At 38.0% G+C, this 20,802-nt stretch overlaps 1 protein-coding gene and 1 pseudogene across 2 annotated transcripts in view; one reads left to right on the forward strand and one right to left on the reverse strand.

Moving 5' to 3' along the window:
* FTSZ2-1 (Tubulin/FtsZ family protein) overlaps nucleotides 1-9,705 on the forward strand; it is a 29,024-nt gene extending 19,319 nt beyond the window's left edge. Inside the window, exons 6-8 of the mRNA XM_010246602.3 lie at nucleotides 7,105-7,197; nucleotides 9,210-9,275; nucleotides 9,371-9,705. Of these exons, the coding sequence (XP_010244904.1) occupies nucleotides 7,105-7,197; nucleotides 9,210-9,275; nucleotides 9,371-9,490 (279 nt within the window). The 3' untranslated portion in view covers nucleotides 9,491-9,705. The remainder of the gene's footprint in view (nucleotides 1-7,104; nucleotides 7,198-9,209; nucleotides 9,276-9,370) is intronic.
* Nucleotides 9,706-11,664: 1,959 nt separating this feature from the next.
* LOC104588606 (pentatricopeptide repeat-containing protein At4g33170 pseudogene) lies at nucleotides 11,665-14,535 on the reverse strand (annotated as a pseudogene). The gene has a single exon (XR_016077260.1). The product of XR_016077260.1 is annotated as a pentatricopeptide repeat-containing protein At4g33170 pseudogene (transcript).
* Nucleotides 14,536-20,802: the final 6,267 nt, after the last annotated feature.

Raw genomic sequence — 20,802 nt, forward strand, 5'->3', positions numbered from 1 at the left:
GGACTGAAAAAACAGCTACAACTGGTACAATTCTCCCTGTTTTTCTCTTCTTTACCCTCCTTGGTCATGTGCTGAGTGGAAACCCTATGAGTCTGGGCGGCTGAATGCTGTCGAATCTGTGTACCCCCTGGTTTTTTGGATCGTGTGATCCTGTTCATGTGTTAAGACAACTGTAGGTCAAGGATGACCCGTCTTCTCAATGGTTTGATTTGACTATAAGTAAGAAGGATCTCTCTTGCTGATTAGTGGCTGTTAGACATTTTGGAATTCTGGTAGGTTGGGACTGTTAAAACTATACAGGTCTAAAATCTGCCGAATAGTACCTCTATTTTGTCCAGAATTTGGTACTGTTTGTGCTCAACCTGGTTGTTAAACCCAAGTGTGTGGGTGTGAACTGAGTGGAGCATTGTTTTGTGGAGTAAGGAGGGGTCCTAAGTCCGGTGTTTGGGACTGATTTACTGTTTGACCATGTTGACTGAGAATTCTACTACTTCAGAGATTTCAGGGAGCCACAATGGAGTGAGTGGGGGAATGGATATGAGCTTTCCCATGGCTGTTATTCCCTTTGGTGGTCTGAATTACCTTGAGTGGTCTAGGGGAATAAAACTCTACATCACTGCTAGGGGGAAAATAGGATACATCAATGGGAGAGTGAAGGAACCGAAGTATGGAAGTGCTGAGCATGATAGGTGGAACCAAGAGAACAGTATGGTGATGTCTTGGCTCTTAGTTTCAATGCTGCCACAAGTAAGGAAGATTTTTATGTGGGCTGAAACTGCTTGTGAGATATGGGAACAAGCGAAGTCCACCTATTCAGAGCAGAGACACTATGACAAGATATATCAACTACAAGCTGAATCCTCTACTTGCAAACAGGGGGAGAGGAGCCTCTCGATGTACTATTCTGATTTGACATCAATATGGAAAGAACTTGATCACTATCAGAATGTTAATTGGAAGTGTGATGAAGATGCAAAGGCCTATAAGTCACTTGTATCCCAGCAACGAGTGTTTGCCTTCCTCCTAGGGCTGAATCCGTCATATGAGTCCATCAGGGTGCAGATCTTGGGTAGTAAAGACTTGCCATCAGTTCAGGAGGTGTATGCCTTGGTGCAGTCAGAAAAAAGCAGAAGAAGTGTGATGAATGGTGTAGAAGGGGAGTCAGTTGCCCTAGCTGTCCGGGGAAATTCAGATACAAATGTCGGAGGTGGTTTTAAAAAGGGTGACACTCAGAAAAAATCAGATGATAAGAGCAAGCTTTGGTGCACTCAATGCTAAAAGACGCGACACACGAAAGATACATGTTGGGATCTCCATGGAAAACCTAAATGGGCACAGGATTTGGGTAAGAAGTCAGCACCTGATTAGGGCAAGAAACCAGGCCAACAGAATAAAAAAAGGTATAACTCAGCTAATATGGCGTCAACAGAGACTAGTCCTTCAGTAACTCAGGAGAGACATCCTAGTTCTGACCCTAAGGAAGATATTATCAACTCCTTCCGTGAACATTTGGAATTGTATGGTAGGACTCTCCGCCAGATGGATTCTGGGCCTACTCCTACCTCGTTTGCGTCTACATCGGGTAATGCCACAGCCTTCCATGTGCCATGTCATACTACTGATTCTCCTTGGATTATCGACTCCGGAGCCTCAAATCACATGACCGGTAAGTCTAATTTGTTTCAGACATATAACCTTCTCTCTAGGAGAGATAAGGTAAGACTGGCTGATGGTTCTTTTTCTACCATAGCTGGCCGAGGCACCATACCTCTCCCACTTGGCCTTACTCTTCCTAATGTACTGCACGTTCCGAAATTAGCTATTAATTTGTTGTCTATTAGTAGTCTGACTCACTCCTTGAACTGCTCAGTCACTTTTTTTACGTCTTCATGTGTGTTTCAGGATTTGACCTCGGGGAAGACGATTGGTAGAGGAAGCATGGTGGATGGTCTCTACGTGTTGGAGAATAATGTTGGTCTAGTGGCGACAGAGTCCACGAGTTCGTCAAGTGAGAGTCAAGCCTATTTATGGTATAGTCGTTTAGGTCATATTTCTTTTGAGTCGTTAAAAGTTATGTTCCCAAAGTTGTTTGAGTCCTTGTTAGTGAGTCAGTTACAGTGTCAAACTTGTCAGTTGAATAAGCATTGTAGAAGTTCTTTACCTTTACGAAATAAAAGATCTGAATTTTCATTCCATATTGTTTATTCTGATGTTTGGGGCCCTGTTACTCTACCTACTGCGGCTGGCTATAAGTACTTTGTTACTTTGATTGATGATTATTCTAGATACACTTGGGTTTACCCTATGCGATCTCGAGATGAAGTGCCACAAATTGTGAAAGATTTTCAACGCATGGTGTTTACTCAGTTCCAAACGGAAATCCATATCTTCCAGTCGGATAATGCAAAGGAATATTTCCATAGTGATCTCACGAAGTTTTTTGCTTCGAGTGGGTCACTCCAGCGAAGCTCTTGTGCCAGGACACCCCAACAAAATGGTGTGGCTGAACGGAAGAACCGTCACCTTCTTGAAGTTGCTCGTGGCTTGTTGATTCATATGAATGTGCCAAAACAGTTCTGGATGGATGCAGTCTTGTGTCCGACATATATCATCAATCGCATGCCCTCTCGGCTATTAGAGTATAAGGCCCCACATCAGCTCTTGTTCCCTACAGCTCCGTTGTCCACCATTTCGATGCGTGTTTTTGGGTGTCGTTGTTTTGTCCATAACTTGTCCCCTACTCGTGGTAAGCTTGATCCTCGGGCTATTCCTTGTGTTTTTCTTGGTTACCCTTTATCTCAAAAGGGGTATTGTTGCTATGATCCCATTGCTCGCAAGTACTATGTTTCCATTGATGTCTCATTCTTTGAGAATCAACCTTTTTTCTCGGTTTCTCCTCAGGGGGAGAGTAGGGTTGAGGAGAAACAAGCGATGACTCAAATTCAACTACCTCCTTTACCCAATCCTCCTCTATTCCGGGTTTTTCATCGTCGCCCTAAGAGCCAGCAGAGTTCAAGAGTCGTGGAGCCTGACACTATGCAACCAACATCATCGGATTCACCCGAGGCAGATCCGTCTCATCAGCCAGGTATACTTGCGCCCATTGATATATCTGCTCCTTTAAATGTTGATTCACCTGTCACCAATGATCTTAATATTCCTATTGCTAAGAGAAAGGGTGTTAGGTCTTGTACCACTAATCATCCTATCTCTAATTTTGTGTCCTATGAGCATGTTTCGCCTTCGTACCGTGCCTTTCTCTTCTGTGGATAGTGTCCCCGTTCCTAAGACTGTGGCAGAAGCTTTGTCAAAACCTGAATGGACAGATGCAATGTAGGAAGAAATTGATGCCTTACACAAAAATGGCACTTGGGAGTTGGTAGACCTTCCTGAAGGGAAGGAACTAGTGGGGTGCAAGTGGGTGTTCACAGTGAAACACAAGGCTGATGGAATTGTTGAAAGGTACAAGGCTAGATTGGTAGCAAGAGGCTTCACACAGGTATATGGAGTGGACTATGCAGAGACTTTTGCTCCAGTAGCCAAGATGAACTCTATCAGGATTCTTCTTTCCTTGGCAGCAAATCTTGATTGGGATCTTCACCAATTGGACATAAAAAATGCCTTCTTGAATGGTGATTTGGAAGAGGAAGTGTACATGACCCAACCCCTAGGGTTTTGTGCCAAAGGCAGTGAACAAAAGGTGTGCAGGTTAAAAAAATCCCTATATGGGTTGAAACAATCACCTTGGGCTTGGTTTAGTAAGTTCCATTTAGCAGTTCAACAGATAGGGTTCAAACAATGCCAGTCAGATCATACTCTGTTTGTGAAAAGAGGTGAAGGTAAAATTGTAGCTCTTATTGTGTATGTGGATGACATAGTGATCACAGGAGATTGTGAGGCTGAAATCCAGAGACTGAAAAAATTCTTAACCACTAAATTTGAGGTGAAGGATCTAGGCCCCTTACAATACTTTCTTGGAATTGAAGTTGCCCGCTCTCACAAGGGCATCTTTATTTCCCAACGGAAGTATGTACTAGATCTACTAGAAGATACAGACAAGTTGGGGGTAAAACCATTTGATTCACCTATTGAACCTAATCACCATCTGGGAGACAGTCAGGGAGAGCTTTTGAAAGATGTAAAGATGTTCCAGAGACTCGTGGGGAGACTTTTGTATTTGTCTATGACCAGGCCTGATATTGCCTATGCAGTGGGTGTCCTTAGTCAATTCATGCACAGCCCTAGGACAACTCACTTTGAGGCTGTAGAGAGGATCTTGAGATATCTCAAGAAGTTTCCTGGAGCTGGTTAGTTGTTCCAGAAACACAGTCACTTAAAGTGGAAGTATATACTGATGCAGATTGGGCAGGAGCAGTCAATGATCGAAAGTCTACCAGTGGGTATTGTGCCTTTGTAGGAGGAAACCTTGTCACATGGAGAAGCAAAAAAACAAAGTGTGGTGGCTAGATCCAGTGCTGAAGCAGAGTATAGAGCGATGGCTCATGGGGTTGCGGAAATCATGTGGATAAGAAATCTGATAGGTGAACTGGGTTTCGCAGTAAGCAATCCTATGTCACTCTACTGTGACAATAAAGCTGCCATCAATATTGCTGCTAATCCAGTTTTGCATGATAGGACGAAACACATTGAAGTGGACAAGCATTTTATTAGAGAGAAACTTGAAAGTGGAGGTGTGAACACCATATGTCAGCTCAGAAGAATAACTTGCAGATATCTTCACCAAAGGTCTCCATCTTGTGCGGCACAAAGATTTGTGTGACAAGTTGGGCATGATTGACATCTATGCTCCAACTTGAGGGGGAGTGTTAAAATAATGTTAAAATAATTTAGTTGCTGATGTTAGGGCCTGTTTGGCTAATTAAAGTGTTTTTTATTTCGTTTTTTCTTTCTGTTATGTCTGTTATTGTACTCAGGGGCACAAGGGTCTTTTCCCTTGTTATTTCTGCCGCCCTATATATATATATTAAAATAAAGGCTGGCGCCGCCAGCACTGTTACATTGCAAAACCCTTCTTTCTTCCCTCCTCTCTTCTCTTCTTCTCCTCTTCTCTTCTCCTCTCTTCTTCTTATTTCTTGCCGGCCATACTGTCAAGAGTCTCCAAGTCATCAGAGCGGCGCCGAAGTGCGCCCAAGAGCATGCGAAGAAAGCTATACCACCTTGGTGTATAGGTTGGGCGCTATCACACCTGTAGTTTTCTTGCTTCGCTGCCCAATGTCATTGTTTGTGCGCTCCTTACCGTTCTCACTCAATGTTTGCAATGACCGGGAAGCCAATTGTAGAAGCGAAGCCTATTGCCATGCTGACCATCAAATACGAGATTGGGCCCCTTCTCAAAGATTTGATGGAATGGCCCAGCCCAATCAATAAAGGAAGGTTATAGTATGTGTTGTGTTCCATTTGTACGAATCATGAACATACCACACACGACCGGATGTAGAGCCACTAAGAGCTGGCAGACCGGGCTGGGCACAGGTGCCAGATCCGAAAAGACGAGTCTTGATCAGCCTAGTGCACCAACCATGTGGTATGATGAGCACTCAAAGACCTGGCAAATGATGGCCCACCCCACTCATGGCTGGAAACAATCCTTGTGGTTTTGATATATATATATATATATTTCAGTTTGTTGCTTATTATCCCTCTCTTGGTGGTTCCAACATGTTTATTCGGTAGATGTTCCTATAGGCTCTCTCTGTAAATTTATCTGAAGTGGGGTGACCTAAAAAATCATACTAAAGTATAGTAAACTAATTTAGGTGGTGGGGGGCATGTACTGTAACCCTGAGCCCTACTTACATCAAGAAAGAGAAAATGTACAAAGCCTGTGGAAGGGAGCATAAACCTTATCTCCACAATTACTAGCAAAGGGAAAATGAAAATTATTGATGAGAGATCACGATCACTCTGATACTTTGCAGTTTGAAGCTCACTTTCGTCCATCCTTGCATGAGCTATGATTTCACACTGGAAATTTTCATCCAAGGATAATAAAACTTGTTATTGAAGATCTGTTCCATTAGTTTGTCAATGTATCTACTACCACCTGGTTGCACTACTGGTAACTTTTAATATGTCCGAACTGAATTCCTCTGGCATCTGCTTGATGGAATGCCAGTAGTGCAACCAGGTGACCTTGGGGGGTGTACTGGGTTTCCATGTTTGCCAAATTGCTGCTGATAGAATTTGTGGTTAAGACTGAATACCAGATCTCTCCATTGTCAGAAGTCCACCATGTAGAGCTTGGATCTCAGCCAAAGATTTATCCTTGTACATGTGAGGTACACAAACAATTTTTGTACTTGTTGATTCATCTGTTGTGTTTTTCCTATCATTATTTTATTTATGAAGGAAAGGTCACTCAATCATGTCTTACATGATCTATTTCATGCTTCCCTTTCCTTTATATAAACCCGTGATGCCTGTGCCTGTCTTGCATTGTCTTATTTGAACTCCTAATTGAATCAGTGGCCATAGAAGAGCAATGGAATAAAATTCTTTGAACTCATTTGAAGGAACCTAGGAGTAGCTCAAATAGGGTGTTAAAATAAGGGAAAATATAGACTAAGATAGTTTTGTTGTGTGCAGATCTACAGCATCCATAAGCAGTTACAAGTTGAAGGGGCTAGAAGATCTAGGGGCAGACCAAAAGGGGCATGGGTTGAAGTAAAGAAACGATTTAAGGGCCAATAGTTTAATAATGGATATGGCATTGAACACAAAGAAACGGTGAAACAGGATTCATGTAGCCAATCCCATATAGTTGGGACAAAGATGATGATGATCTTTTAGGGCCTGAATCTCATTTTCTTTTCTTTTTTTCCCCAAATTTGAACTCCATTTTTTTCCATTTACTGTTCTAATTTGCAAGGTTGTGTCTTTCTCTAAGTTGGACAACTTTGGTCAACTTTTGACATGATATACTACTTGCAAAACTGGGACGACCATGCTGATTCTAATTTTTTATGTGAGTAATAAAAAATATTAAAAAAAATATTGATATATACGGATGTAGAAAGATGCAAAAAAGCAGTCTAAAGCTGTACATCTCATTACCATTTCTATTCTGTTTTGGATTTTATTCAGGTAAATGCTGCTGCTGAGGTTATATATGACCTTGTGGATCCAACTGCAAACCTAATATTTGGAGCAGTGATAGACCAGTCACTCAGTGGTCAAGTAAGTCGTTGATGGCAACCGTTGCCTGGAACTCCCTTTTCTTCTTGTAGTCTTGATTTCTCATCTAATGCAATCATGGTTTTGTGGGGTGAAATAGTATGATGATAATATGATTAGATGTTAGCTAGGATCTTTAGGTGTAAAATCAAGGTTATGTACATGCAAAGGGTTTTGGCACCTACTTGATGGTCCAGTTGGAAGATTCTTGTCACCTTAGTCAACATGGTTTGATGGTAGTAATAATCTGATATATAATATCCTCTAGATTGAGGATTGGAGATCCAGGTCCATTGGATGACCAATCATTCAACCATGAATCTGGCCTGTATTGTACTATTTATATTTGTGCATTTATGAAGGATAAGTAGGTGTTGTTTGGTTCACTGCCAGAAGCCCATTTTTGGCCATTTCTTGCTGATCAAGGGCAAGACATGGCTAAAGTGGTGTTTGCCAGGACCCTCTAGTCCATTTCTGTCTAAGATTGGGAAGGAATAAGGTCTATTTCTTGCCCAAATGCAGCTTGCCCAAAAATTGCTCTGCATTTCCACAAGAAATGATTCATGCGGAAATATTATAATATTCAAATATATTATAGTAAATGCAATATTATACTATGATATGATATAATATAAAAATATATTGTATAATATAATTTAATAGTTATGGCATATTATAATATTCAAATATATTATAGTAAATGCAATATTATACTATGATATGATATAATATAAAAATATATTGTATAATATAATTTAATAGTTATGCACAGGAAAATTTGAAACTAAATAATAGAATGGAAGGAAAGTAATTCAGAGTAAAATAATAAATGCATAATTAATGTTAATTGTTAATTTAAGGTTAAGTAAACCATAGTTGTTCACGCAGGTCCGGACCGGTTCGGTCATTCCCTAAAATCCATTATTCATGAAAAGAACCGGCTGACGAGCCAGTTTAATTGGACCAGTGAACAGGTCCCAATTTTATAAAGCCATCCAGGTCACCACATGGATAGAAACTCCAAAATGGTAATGACAAGACTTGAACGCAAGACCTCTTATTTATGCGTATTGTCTTGTTAGCATTAATCCATCTCCTTTTTTGTGTTCATTTATGCCTCTTCAATGTATGCATTTCTTTACTACATATGTATTTTTAAACAAAATGTGAGTTGAGAGGCTTGAACCCTGGTCATTTGTTTTGAAAATCTATGAACTAGCCATCTATCCAGTATCCACCACATTCAAATGTAATAATGTTTGTAAAATATATATTATATATAGTATTTATGTGACCCACAATATATATATATATATATATTATGTTATGTCACCACAGTTCGATCTCCAGTTTGACCATGGATGAACCTCTCCTTTTTTGGGTTCTATTACCTGGTCTGGTTCTTTGAACATTGATTTTCACAGGCTGAAAACAGTGAAAACCCATTGTTCTTTGTCTTTTTCCCCCTTCATTTTCAGCAGTGGGTCCATGAAAGTTTTCTCTCAAAATTGTTTCTTTTTTTTTTTTTTTGAAAATAGATAGAATACTGGCCCCAATGAGTTGGCAACTTATTTCTGGTTTTTGAAAGTTTTTCTGACTTTTGAAACCAAGGAATATTACCTAAATTTCCACAATTTGAAATCAGAGTCTTGATGGCAAAATATGTTTTTACATTTTGTGACAGAAATTCATTGTAGTCCGTGGCAACAATGAAGAAAACAGGAAAAATACCAAAATGGCAAATACGCCTAAGATAACCAAATAATATGAATATAATCCTGTTGATGTAATGATGTTACTACACATTGATGGTTATTGTTGTCCATTATTTATTTATTATTTACATGCAATGCCTTTTAATGAGTTGAGAAACAGTTTTTACATTAGTTGACATTATGTAAAATTTGGTTTCCATTTCAAGCTTGAAATTTGTGTTACAGAATAAAAATTGGAGAATGTCTTTCTGTGTTGGATGTAAATATGACCTTGAGATACTTGGCATGCTTTTCATTCAGGTCAGCATAACTCTGATAGCTACTGGGTTCAAACGCCAAGATGAAAACGAAGGGAGGCCTCTTCAGGTCTCTTTCTCTCTCTCTCTCTCACACACACACGCGCGTGCGTGCGCACACACATGCAATAGTTCTGAGCTGTTTTGGATCTTGATGAAATGCAGGGAAGTCAGCTAGGATATGGAGATGTTGGTCGACGGCCTTCCTCCTTTACTGAAGGTGAGTCAGTGGAGATCCCTGAATTCCTAAAAAAGAAGGGGCGCTCACGTTATCCTAGGGCTTGAAAGAATTGTACCATATATCCTGTTTCCTGCCCCCCCCCCCCCCATCACTAACAGCGAGATCTACAGTGTATTGTTTAAAATTTGTCCCTTTCATCAGTCGGTAATAAAAAAAAATGCCGTGTTGGGTTGGCTTTAAGTTGGATACAAGAAAAATCTTGTGCAGTTCCTCAATATTTAATCAGTAAATCTCAATCTAGAGCTCAGCCTTTATTGTTTTTTGATGGCATCACTTTTTGGTAATTGTCAATCTCTTTATGTTTTCATGGGTTGCTGAAGTGTCATCAACGTGGCATTCTATTTCTATATTCAAGTGATCAATATTTTGTTGCAACCCATTTGTTGGATCTGGTAGAAACGATTAGTTTTCTATTTCCACAGTTGAATTGTTGCATCCATGAGGTGTTGTCAAGTCTGACATCGATTAGTTTTGAACTTTTGATTCAGTTCTCGTCAATTCATACCTGATTGCCATAATGCCTGTAGATACATATTTTGGTCCTGAAACACGGCCGGTAATTGTAGTCTGATGAAGCCATAATTTGCCAGCATCCAATGTTCAGAAAATCATGAGTCTTAACGGACCTGTCTAGTCTCTGGCTGCAACAGATTGGAATTGGGTATCCATGGATCCGAATTCGATCCTTAATATTCATATTTTAATTGAATTTTATCCATTGGATTTAGATTCGACTCGGATCCGATCTGTATATTCCATGCCATTCATAAATTATACTAAAAGAATGATCAGAATATTGAAAAAAAATTTAAGACATGAAGCTATGGTTGGTTCTTCGGCCCAAGAAAGGAAACCCCAACGCTGCAAATGATGCAGTTATTGATAAATAAAAAAATGGTGTCTTTGCGTAAACTTTTCTTTGACCTTTTGTTATGGTGGTTATGCATAAACTTGGAACTGGTTCTGATAATGGATGACAAATGGCAATAGCTACCACAATGATGTTTTGGGTCCTGGATTTTACTGATAAAACAATTGGCCCTATGCTTGTATGTAATTCCAATCACATTGAAGGTATCAAGGTGGAGTCCACACTATTATCAGGCTGCAAGAATCTTTTCCTCACATCCAGGTCTTGACTCTTGTGAAGTGAAAATTAATAACAAGCCACACAAAAATAAAGTGATAGATTGCTCTTTATTGCGAGCTTCAACTTTCTTCTTTTTAATAGATGCCATCATGTTTTGTGGCATGAATAGAAACATTTTTCTAGAGATCAATGAGTCAATTATAAGATATATACATGCCACATAGTTCTATAGGTGCTCAAATTTAAAGTTAATTCCACAAATAATAGAACAATACAGTTAAGATGATAGATCTTTCATTTTTTATTTTTTTTGTGATTATTTGATAGTTCTCAAAGTTCAAAATGAAAGCAAAAAGTGTTCTGAAACATTTCCAATAGTAAAGAATTTCTTTATTGTGCAGTATGAAAGATCAATACATACACGGACACCAGATAGATCTGTGACTAATTTCTGGAATAGGGAGGTAATCAGGTTCTATAGTTTTCTGCAATGTTTAGAGAACTGGGCCGGTATAGAACCAGAGAAGGGAGAGGTTCACGGGTCATAGGTTCAACTGGGGTCGGACCATGATGACGTGGCATATACATATACATATTACGGATCACATATAATATATTTTACAACTTTTAATGTACTTAAATATGATGGTTGGATGATAAACTTTTTAATTTTTAAAACAAATGGCTAGGGTTCAAGCCTTTTAACTTGCATTTTCTTTAAAATACGTGCATAATAATGCAATATGTATAATAAATAGCCATTAATTAGCATAAGTAAAGAGGTGAATTAGTGGTAATCTGTGAAAAAAAGAGGTTTGGTTTAAATCTTTGTTAACAACATTTTAAAATTTCACTTATGTATGGACCTGACAGTTTCATGAAACTGGGACTGGTTCATCGGTTTTCCGGTTAAACCATCCAGTCTGCCGGTTTTCAGCGGGTTTTGAGCATGTCCGGTTATTGGGGTGTGACCGAACCGGTCAAGGCCCTGGGTCACAGTTCGACTGGCCAGTCCGGTCCGATTTTCTAAACACTGGTTTTCTGAGATGTCAAATTAGATGTATGATGAAGGAATAAAAGAATCTAAGTTTGACAAAGTATCTGGAGAAAAGGGATACCAGATGGGAGTGGATAAAGTAAACTATATAAACTATATTGGACAAGGTAAAATCAATGAGCACCAAGCTTATTGGAAGAAAATAGAAACCGAAAAAAAAAAAGGAAATGGGGAGAAACAATTTGACTTACACTAGATAAGAACTCTCCACCTGATGAAAACAATCTAGCACTTGGTGGTTTAATCCACTATTACCAGAAATTTAATCACATTAAGGGCATTCTACTCCATTAGGAGGTTCAATTGATACTGATAATAAATTTTAATCCCTACTGTAATACTTTAGCTTGTTATCAGGCCATGTGTAATCCAATACTGCATGCTCCTATACACTCAACAAGCTGCCACCAGAATTGTACTTTTGGAGATCCCAAAAGATAACCCATTCATGCAGCCTCTGATTATCAGTTACATGTTGGGTTATACAACAAAAACCCGTATTTATGGAAGTCATTAGATAATCCATTCATGCAGCCTCTGATTGTCAGTTACATGTTGGGTTAGACAACAAAATCCGTACTTATAGAAGCCATTAGATAGCATAGACCCTAGGTCCATCCATTAAAAAAAGAACAGGTCTATACCACCAAATCCAATGAGCCAGCAACTTCACCAGTCTTCAAGCTCCTACCAGTAATCTCCGCAGGAACAAGATCCATCTATAAAATGGTGGAATCTAGTATTATCCCTGACAATAATCTTTCTTCCAACAACTTTAGAAATAAACTTGATGGCAGAATGGCAATCTGCACAGATCCTAATGTTTTTCTTTACAATGATAGGCTTCCCTGCAGGCATGCTTATTAATGCAAACGCAACAGCTATTCTCTCACTGTGATGATGGAGAAGCCTCTCTTTCATATGCTCTTCCATATCAAATGGAATAGAGCTTGTATCAGGAACATATCCAGCTTCTTGGATTTGATTGAGAAGATTCACAAGCTTCTCATAAATTTCTTTCATCTGAGGATGAGACCAGTCCTCTGCTCCAAACACATGAGTTTTATTACCAATATCAACCCAACTATAACCAGGCAACTTCTTCACCTTGCCACCCCTCATCATTTTTCTCACACTCCTGACATCTTCCCATTGCCCTGCTGCAGCATAGATGTTCGAAAGCAAGACATGAGTGCCACTGTTCTCGGGCTCAAGCTTCATCAGTTTCTCTGCAGCAAGCTCCCCCCTCTCCCTATCCCCATGTGTCCTGCAAGCCCCAAGGAAAGAACACCATCCAAATGCATTTGGCTCAAATGGCATGCTATTTATAAAATCCTCAGCTTCTTTGAGCCTTCCAGCACGACCAAGCAAATCAATAACACAGGAATAGTGTTCTTGCCTAGGTTTTATACCATAAGTTTTGTCCATGGAATGGAAGTAATAAAGACCTTCGTCTACCAACCCAGCATGGCTACAACCTGTCAAAAGACTAATGAATGTGATTTCATTTGGTTTAATTCCTCTGTAAACCATTGAACCAAAAATTCTAATAGCCTCCTGGCCTAAACCATGCTGAGCAAACACTCCCAACAATGAATTCCAAGCAATCTCAGTGGGGTGTGTGATCTCATCAAACACCTGAACTGAATAATCGAGCAGTCCACATTTTCCATACATATCTACAAGGACAGAAGAGACAAACGGGTCTTTCTCAAAATGGGTTTTTATCACTTGGGCATGAAGCCGAGTCCCTTGATCAAGTGCGGCTTGGCTAGAACATGCCTTAATCAAACTAGAGAAAGTGAACTCATTAGGCTCAATTCCCTGCTTCTTCAACTCAATAAAAATACTCAAAGCCTTGTCAGTTTGATTTGTCTCTACATATCCATCAATCAGAGAAGTACATGACACCACATTCATATGTTCTGAGTCAAGCCCAAACACAGATAAAGCACTTTCCATATCCCCTGCTTTGGAGTACATATCAGTAAGTGCATTCCCCACAAAAATCTCTGATTCAAATCCTAATTTCACTATAGATGAATGAAGAGACATCCCAATCTTGGAAGCCTTGAGAGCCCCACAAGAACCTAAGGTGCTACAAAAGACATGTTGGTCAATGGTAACCCCTTCGCCACTCATCTTCTTGAAAGATAACAAAGCTTCCTCAAAATTTCCATTCTTGGTATACCCATCAATCATCGCCGTCCATGAAACCTCATCTTTACATGGCATTTCATCAAAAACTCGGCAAGCATCGGCCAGAACCCCACACTTAGAATACATATCAGCAAGATTACTACCCACATATAATTCATTACAAAACCCCGATTTTACACTAAGAGAATGCAATTGTTTTCCAAATTCGATCAACCCCAACGAGGCAGAAGACTGAATTACACTCGAAAATGCAAACTGGGTCGGCTTCTCTCCTGCACCTCGCATTAGAACAAAGGTTCTCAGTGCTTCCAGAAATCTCCCATTCTGGGAAAAACCAGAAATCAAAGCAGTCCAAGAAACCAGGTTTCTTTGAGGCATCGTATCGAACAGGTTGAGAGCATAGCCAAGTTCTCCGCACTTCGCATACATGTTTAGGAGGTGATTGCTGACGAAGATGCATAATTGATTACCGGCACGAATTAGCCGAGCGTGAAGCTGTTTCCCTCTGCTTAGCTGTCTATTTTGTGCATAGGTCTGGATAACGTGCGCTAAGGCGAAAGAGTCCCCAAGCATGAAGAGCGAGGGAAGAAAACAACAGGAGGGAAAACAGCTTTCGAGCTGCAGGATTTGAAGAGTTGCACTTGGGCTATGGGAGAACCGAAAGAGAACCAACCAAATAGGAGAAAAAAAAATTGCCTACTTTATTCGTACTTTCCCAAGTTACAAAGTCCATCATTCACGGCCCAGGCCCATATGGGGTCGGCTACTTGATTATTTGAAGGTATGAGGAATTGCAACTATGAACTGACACAAGGGGTGAAAGGAAGAAAAAAAAAAAAAGAGATTGGCTAGACCCCGAAGGGCTGCTTATATGTATTAGGGCTGCAAGTCGGGCCGGGTTAAGTCGGGTTGAGGCCAACCCTATCCCAACCCTATGTCTTAAATCCCCAACCCTAACCCTAACCCTAACCCAACCCGACCTTCAACTCAACCTACCCAATTCTAACCCTAACCCTAACTAATTCTTTCAACCCTAACCCAACCCGATGTCAACTTCGGATTGGGTTGGGCCCAACTCAACTTTCTCATCCCTTAAAATCTAGTAGAAAATAAGTATTTATTTATCATGAGTTATGACTTATGATAAAAAAATTTCTCAAAAATATAAATTCATGAAATCAACAATAATGAAACATAAAATTATGGAAATAAAATCACTAACAACAACTCATAGGATCAAGCAAATAATTTGAATCTATTTGATAGATAACACATAAAAATTACAAGACAAAAGGAAAAGACAAGTAGTCAAGTACCTCTGGATAACTTAAAGAAAGGCATGATAGTATGTAGGAGAGCTATACAATTATCATGCATCTAAACAAATCAGTGTATATTATATGTATATGTGTATGTATATATATATATATGACATGTAGTAGAGTTGTAGACTAGTAGACTATTAGTCTACTACTATAGGGGGTCGGGTTCAAGAATTTCAACCCTAACCCTAACTTGATCATCAACCCGGCCCAAGTTGTAGCCCTAATATGTATCCATCCTCCGGTGAGGGATTAGGCCATTATAGTTTGTTAGTTCTGAATTTTCGATCAGAGAGAGAGAGAGAGAAGTTTATTAGAGATTTAGGGTTTCTTTCCCAATTCATGCAAAGAGGGTCCTCAGTCTATTAGGGTCCCATGTGAGCATAGGGCCCTATTTATAATGTTTTCACATTATGGGTTATTAGTGTGTGTTTTAGAACAATTTCAAGAATACGGTTTTTCTAAGTTGAACTGGGCTGGTTTGATTTGGGTTCAAGTTGGATTAAACGGGTCTATGGCCTTTTATAAATCCATTATCTTACACTCATTAAATTATGATCGGGTGAATTAGGATATGGCATTAACTAAAACGCAACAGAAAAACATGATTCATGTAGCCAACTCCATATATTTGAAACAATGTTTTCAAACCATCGTTGATCCGGACAGTTTGACTGTTAAACCGTTCGACCCGGAGAACGGTTTTCTATAAAGTTTTAAAGATTGAGAATTCTTAGATCTTAGACTAAGAAATCTCATATTTGCGCAGATCTATCTTTCTTACACGAGAAGGTGAGAGAGCTCTGGGATGTGTGAGATAGATCTGCGCGAGGCGGTGAGAGAGAGTGAGATCTGAGACTGAGAAATCTTAGATTTGCTACCATCACCGTCATTGTTGTCACTGTAATTCGTCATCGTTGTCACCGTTGCAAGCCTACAACCTACAAGTCCTCTTCTTCTTCTTCTAAACTATTTCAGTTCAGTCGACAGTTTTCTCAAATCTCTCTCATTCAAAATAACCCTTATTTTCTCTTATATAAGATGCATCTTACCCTAATATTCTAGTCTAATGGGTAAGATATTCAAACCATTCGAACCATTTGACCCAAACGGTCGAACCACTGACCCAAAAATCGGTGGCCAGAACGGTTCCGTTTCAGGGTCAATTTTTAAAACCTTGATTTAAAATAAGGCTTAGATGATGATGATGGATGGGTCAATTAGGGAGCTTCCATTTATGCATGACTTGGCTGTAATATTTCTGCCACGTGTAGGGGTGATGTGATAAATCCAAGCCATCTAAGAAATTGGGGACTCTTTCAATTGGTCATGTATTCAATCTTCTAGTCCATATTAGCAATGTAGGTACATTATGTGTGACATTTTATTAGTATATATTTTGTGCAAGTAATATTGGCCATTGGAGTTTCAAAGTTTTAATGTCAAATTTACCAGAATGGAGGGGTTCAAGGATTTATCCTTGGGATCAAATTTGAGCCATTAATAGAGGACTGGGGATATTTAGCCAAAAAAAAAGAGAGGATAGGAAGAAGAACGTGTGGGCTAATTTTGGGCCTCAAACCAATTTGCCATGTGAAATATATGTATATGTGTATAGGGGATTGTTCACCAATATGATATCATATTGAGCCATTAATAGAGGACTGGGGATATTTTGCCAAAAAAAAGAGAGGATAGGAAGAAGAACGTGTGGGCTAATTTTGGGCCTCAAACCAATTTGCCATGTGAAATATATGTATATGTGTATAGGGGATTGTTCACCAATATGATATCATATTATCACTTCAAAAGGAACCTCTCTTTCTCTCTCTTCCTCCTTTGAGGTTGATCCACTTCTAAACCCTTCACAGTTTTTTGTTCAAATTAAATAAAAAGACAAACACTAAAGGGGTGTTTGGACAATGTATTCACAATTTTTTGTTCAAAATAAAAAGACAAACACTAAAGAGGTGTTTGGCCAATGTAAATACTTTAAAAAAAAAAAACAAAAACAACTGCCACATCAATAAAAAGTAAAACAAATATGATTTACAGATGTAGCAGTTTTTTGAATAATTCTTCCAATTCGGAATTTGATCATACAATAAAGCATAGGTAAATATACAATACAGAAGTTTGCATGATACAGAAAATTGGGTATTGTAATGCTACTTGTATGATAATGGAATGCTGATTATGTGATAGTTAATTGTTGCGAGTACATATGATTGTAAGATGTTGGTAACCATCTAATTTGATAGATTTTTTTTTTCTAAGTATGATATTTTGATTATCTGGTGTCATAGTGTTGACACCTGATAGAAACCCATCAGGGGGCCCAAGAGAAATTAATAAAACTTTATCATGCATCTTCAAAGTAAACTTGTGAATTAGTGAAAACTCTGAATAAGTCTACATGAAACTAATCACATTAACTTGGTATAAGGCCAAAGGAATTTCATTTTTTCACCCCAGTTAAGGGAATTCAATAGAAACCAAGGCTATCTTTGGTTTGATAAAAAGTAAGAGAGAAGCAAAAACTTGAGTGAAAACTTTGTATTTATCTCTTATTTTTTTATCAGACTAAACATAGCTTAAGGGACAGGGCTGAAGGGTTGATGTGGACTTCAATCTAGATGGAGATGGAGTATGTGGTAGCAGAAGGACCTGGTCTGGACTACCCATCTAGAAGACATTTTCCTATTAGCATCAATGAGTTGGGTTCACAACTTCATATGAATTCAATGTGAAACGATCTTAGGGTAGCCTGAGTTTTGAGAAATAAAATACAAAAACAATGTCAATTTATGTAGGGCCCTCATTGTCTAATTATATTTATAATTGGTAGTGGTGGCCCAGACATCAAAACCAGTCTTTGTCTGTCCAGTAGTGCCAGATTTCTGATTATTATTATTATTATTATTATTATTATTATTATTATACAGTATAATAATTTTTCAATGCACACATAATGGGGTTTTCATATAATTTGACAAGTTTATCATTATTTTGTCAATTTAACACTTTTTTTATTTTAATTTTGGAAAGCTTTCCAAACAAAACTTTATTCACTCAAAGTTAGTTATATTTTGTTTCTGCAACCTTTACACAATCAATAAATTCTGTTTCCATTTAAAAACATAGGCCTTTTAGTTACCAATAATCCTAGTTAAATGACATCTTACTAGTTTAATTAACTCTTTAGTTTTTTGGTGCAAAATGAAACCTGAAAAAATAACTAATGTTGACAGTAGCTCAGGTGAACTTGAGTGATAATTTAGGCTTGAAAAAAATTGAGTGATCATTAAATGGGATATTTTCTTCCAACATTTTTATTCCTTTGTATAATGTCATTTTTTTTAAATGAAGCTAACAATTTTTTTTTTTAATTTTATATTTCAAAGTATTGTTGGCATATAAACATATAGATCTAATAATGATATTATATACCCATATTATTGTATATAATTCAAACTATATTATCTAATAATATACATAGAAATTCTCAAAAATTGTTTATTACTAGAGAATATTAAAAGCAATTCATAGGAATACATTTACTTCTAAAATACCACTTATGAGGAGTATGTGGGGGAGGACAAGTCTAGTGGCTGCAATAGACCCCCCAAAGGTACCCCACTTGTTTCCATATCTAGCCTCTTTATTTATGGACGAAATTTCAGCATAAAATTCCCTGCCACGTGTACAAAATAATAGGCCTTTTCAAATTAAAAAAAAAAACAAGGAACACTTCAAATGGCTGAAAAAGCTTCAGTAAACATATGGCTGATTATATGACTAATCAGGTGGACTTCATAAATGGGGTAGCTAAAGAGGACAATCTTCTAATCTGGATTGCTTGAGGATTTCCAATGTAACAGAAAGATGGGTTCCAATCCTATCACCATTAAACCAAATAGAATGGTGAAACAGGATCCATGAATAAGCTGACCCCATATAATTGAGATAAGGCTTGGAGATGATGATGATGATGATGATGGTCATATATAGGACAATGAATTAATGAAATTATCTTCAATGAATTTTTCTTGCTAAAAGAAAAAAAAAAGAAACTTCAATGAATTTGAATAGTAGAGAACAAAAGAGGGCTATGGGAAGTTTAACAATTAAAACTTGGACAATAATACAAAGATCAAATGGTTAAAACCACCATCTCATTTTTCTAGTAAATGGTGTAGACAATTTTTAACAAGGAAAACTTTTTGAGTCACCCTCTATTCATGAGGTAAATTTTAAGACAATAGTACCTTATTGTGTGAAAATTTAAAATATTAAAGCCTTCACTTATTTGGTAATTAATTACTTAAAATATTCCACAAAATAATAGTCCCCTATTATGTACATAGCTAGCAGACCAATATAAATCAATGTAACCAGATTTGAGGTCCCATATAATTAGAGGCTAAAGTAGAGAACTGTCTGATATTCAACAAACAATACCAAACCAAGTAAGGATCTCCCAAATTTGTGATTTCTCTGCAGTGTGGCTGTTATTTCTCCATTCCCCTTAATTAGATGAGCCATATGATCAGGGTACCATGGAGAACACCTACTATATAATTCACCAAGCCTGATCTGTCTCTTTGAATCATTACTCTGACGACCCAGTTCCAGAAATTTTCAGACAAAGTCACAGTCAGATTTGAACATATTTGCCCAGGGACTCGACAAAGCATGGTTCAAGTTGTCAGGCTCGTGGTTCAGCAGGGCTAGAATTTCAGCCACATTTTGATTGAACATGTTACAACTCCACCCCATCATCACTCTGGCTTGTGGCTGTGCTTTAATTATACAAACATGATGATCCACTGATCAATCTTACAATATCAGTAATGTCAAAAGAACATGGCCAGTTCCCACATGGAAAAGCATTTAGAGGAGACGTGCATTCATATCCTCCTAGTGTGTTAATTCCTATAGATTTATAGTTTTGTAGTATAATTTGTACAAATGTTTTTTCTATAATAATTTTCAGTTTAGTATATGCGATCATTTATATTTAGATTTATATGTACCTAAATCAACGGAATTAGGGATGCTTGCTACCTATGATTTTGTTTTTTTTTTTTAAACAAAAATGATTGATACATCAGCAAAAAATGATTTGTTAATTTTTTTTCTGATGTGATAGTTGTTTTTGTTTTTCAAGGTGTCTACTGGTTGTAGCGGAGACTTGAGATCGAATCCTGCCTTGCACCGAGGAGGATGGAGGGTTATGGGTTCGGGAGATGGGCTTCTCCTGTTGTATAGCTTCATGATGGAGCAAAAAAATGCAAAATCATAAACATTGAAGAACACCTCTTTTTTATGTAGTCAGATATAAGCAAGGTGCCAACTGGTTAATTGGTAAGGTCTTCAGCTGGTTGTAGTAAAAGTTTGAATCTTGCCTGCACTTGGGTTGGGGTGTTATGGGTTCGGAGGATGGGCTAACCCCCCATCAAAGTAGACCAAACCAAATTAAAATTGGTGGTTTGTTCTGATCTGGAAAATTTTAAATTTTTGATTTTTGGTTTCAGTCCGATTTTTTTTTGAATTTCAAAATCAGGCCAGACTGGACATCGAATTAATAATATATATATATATATATATATATATATATATATATATATATAACTCATATGTTTAAACATATATAATATAATTATCTATAATTTAATATTTGAATTATATTTATTATTTATGTAAATATATATGTCATTTGGGCTT

Source organism: Nelumbo nucifera, chromosome 6 (genome assembly GCF_055504915.1).
Source record: "Nelumbo nucifera cultivar China Antique chromosome 6, China Antique-T2T, whole genome shotgun sequence".
Lineage (NCBI taxonomy): Eukaryota > Viridiplantae > Streptophyta > Magnoliopsida > Proteales > Nelumbonaceae > Nelumbo > Nelumbo nucifera.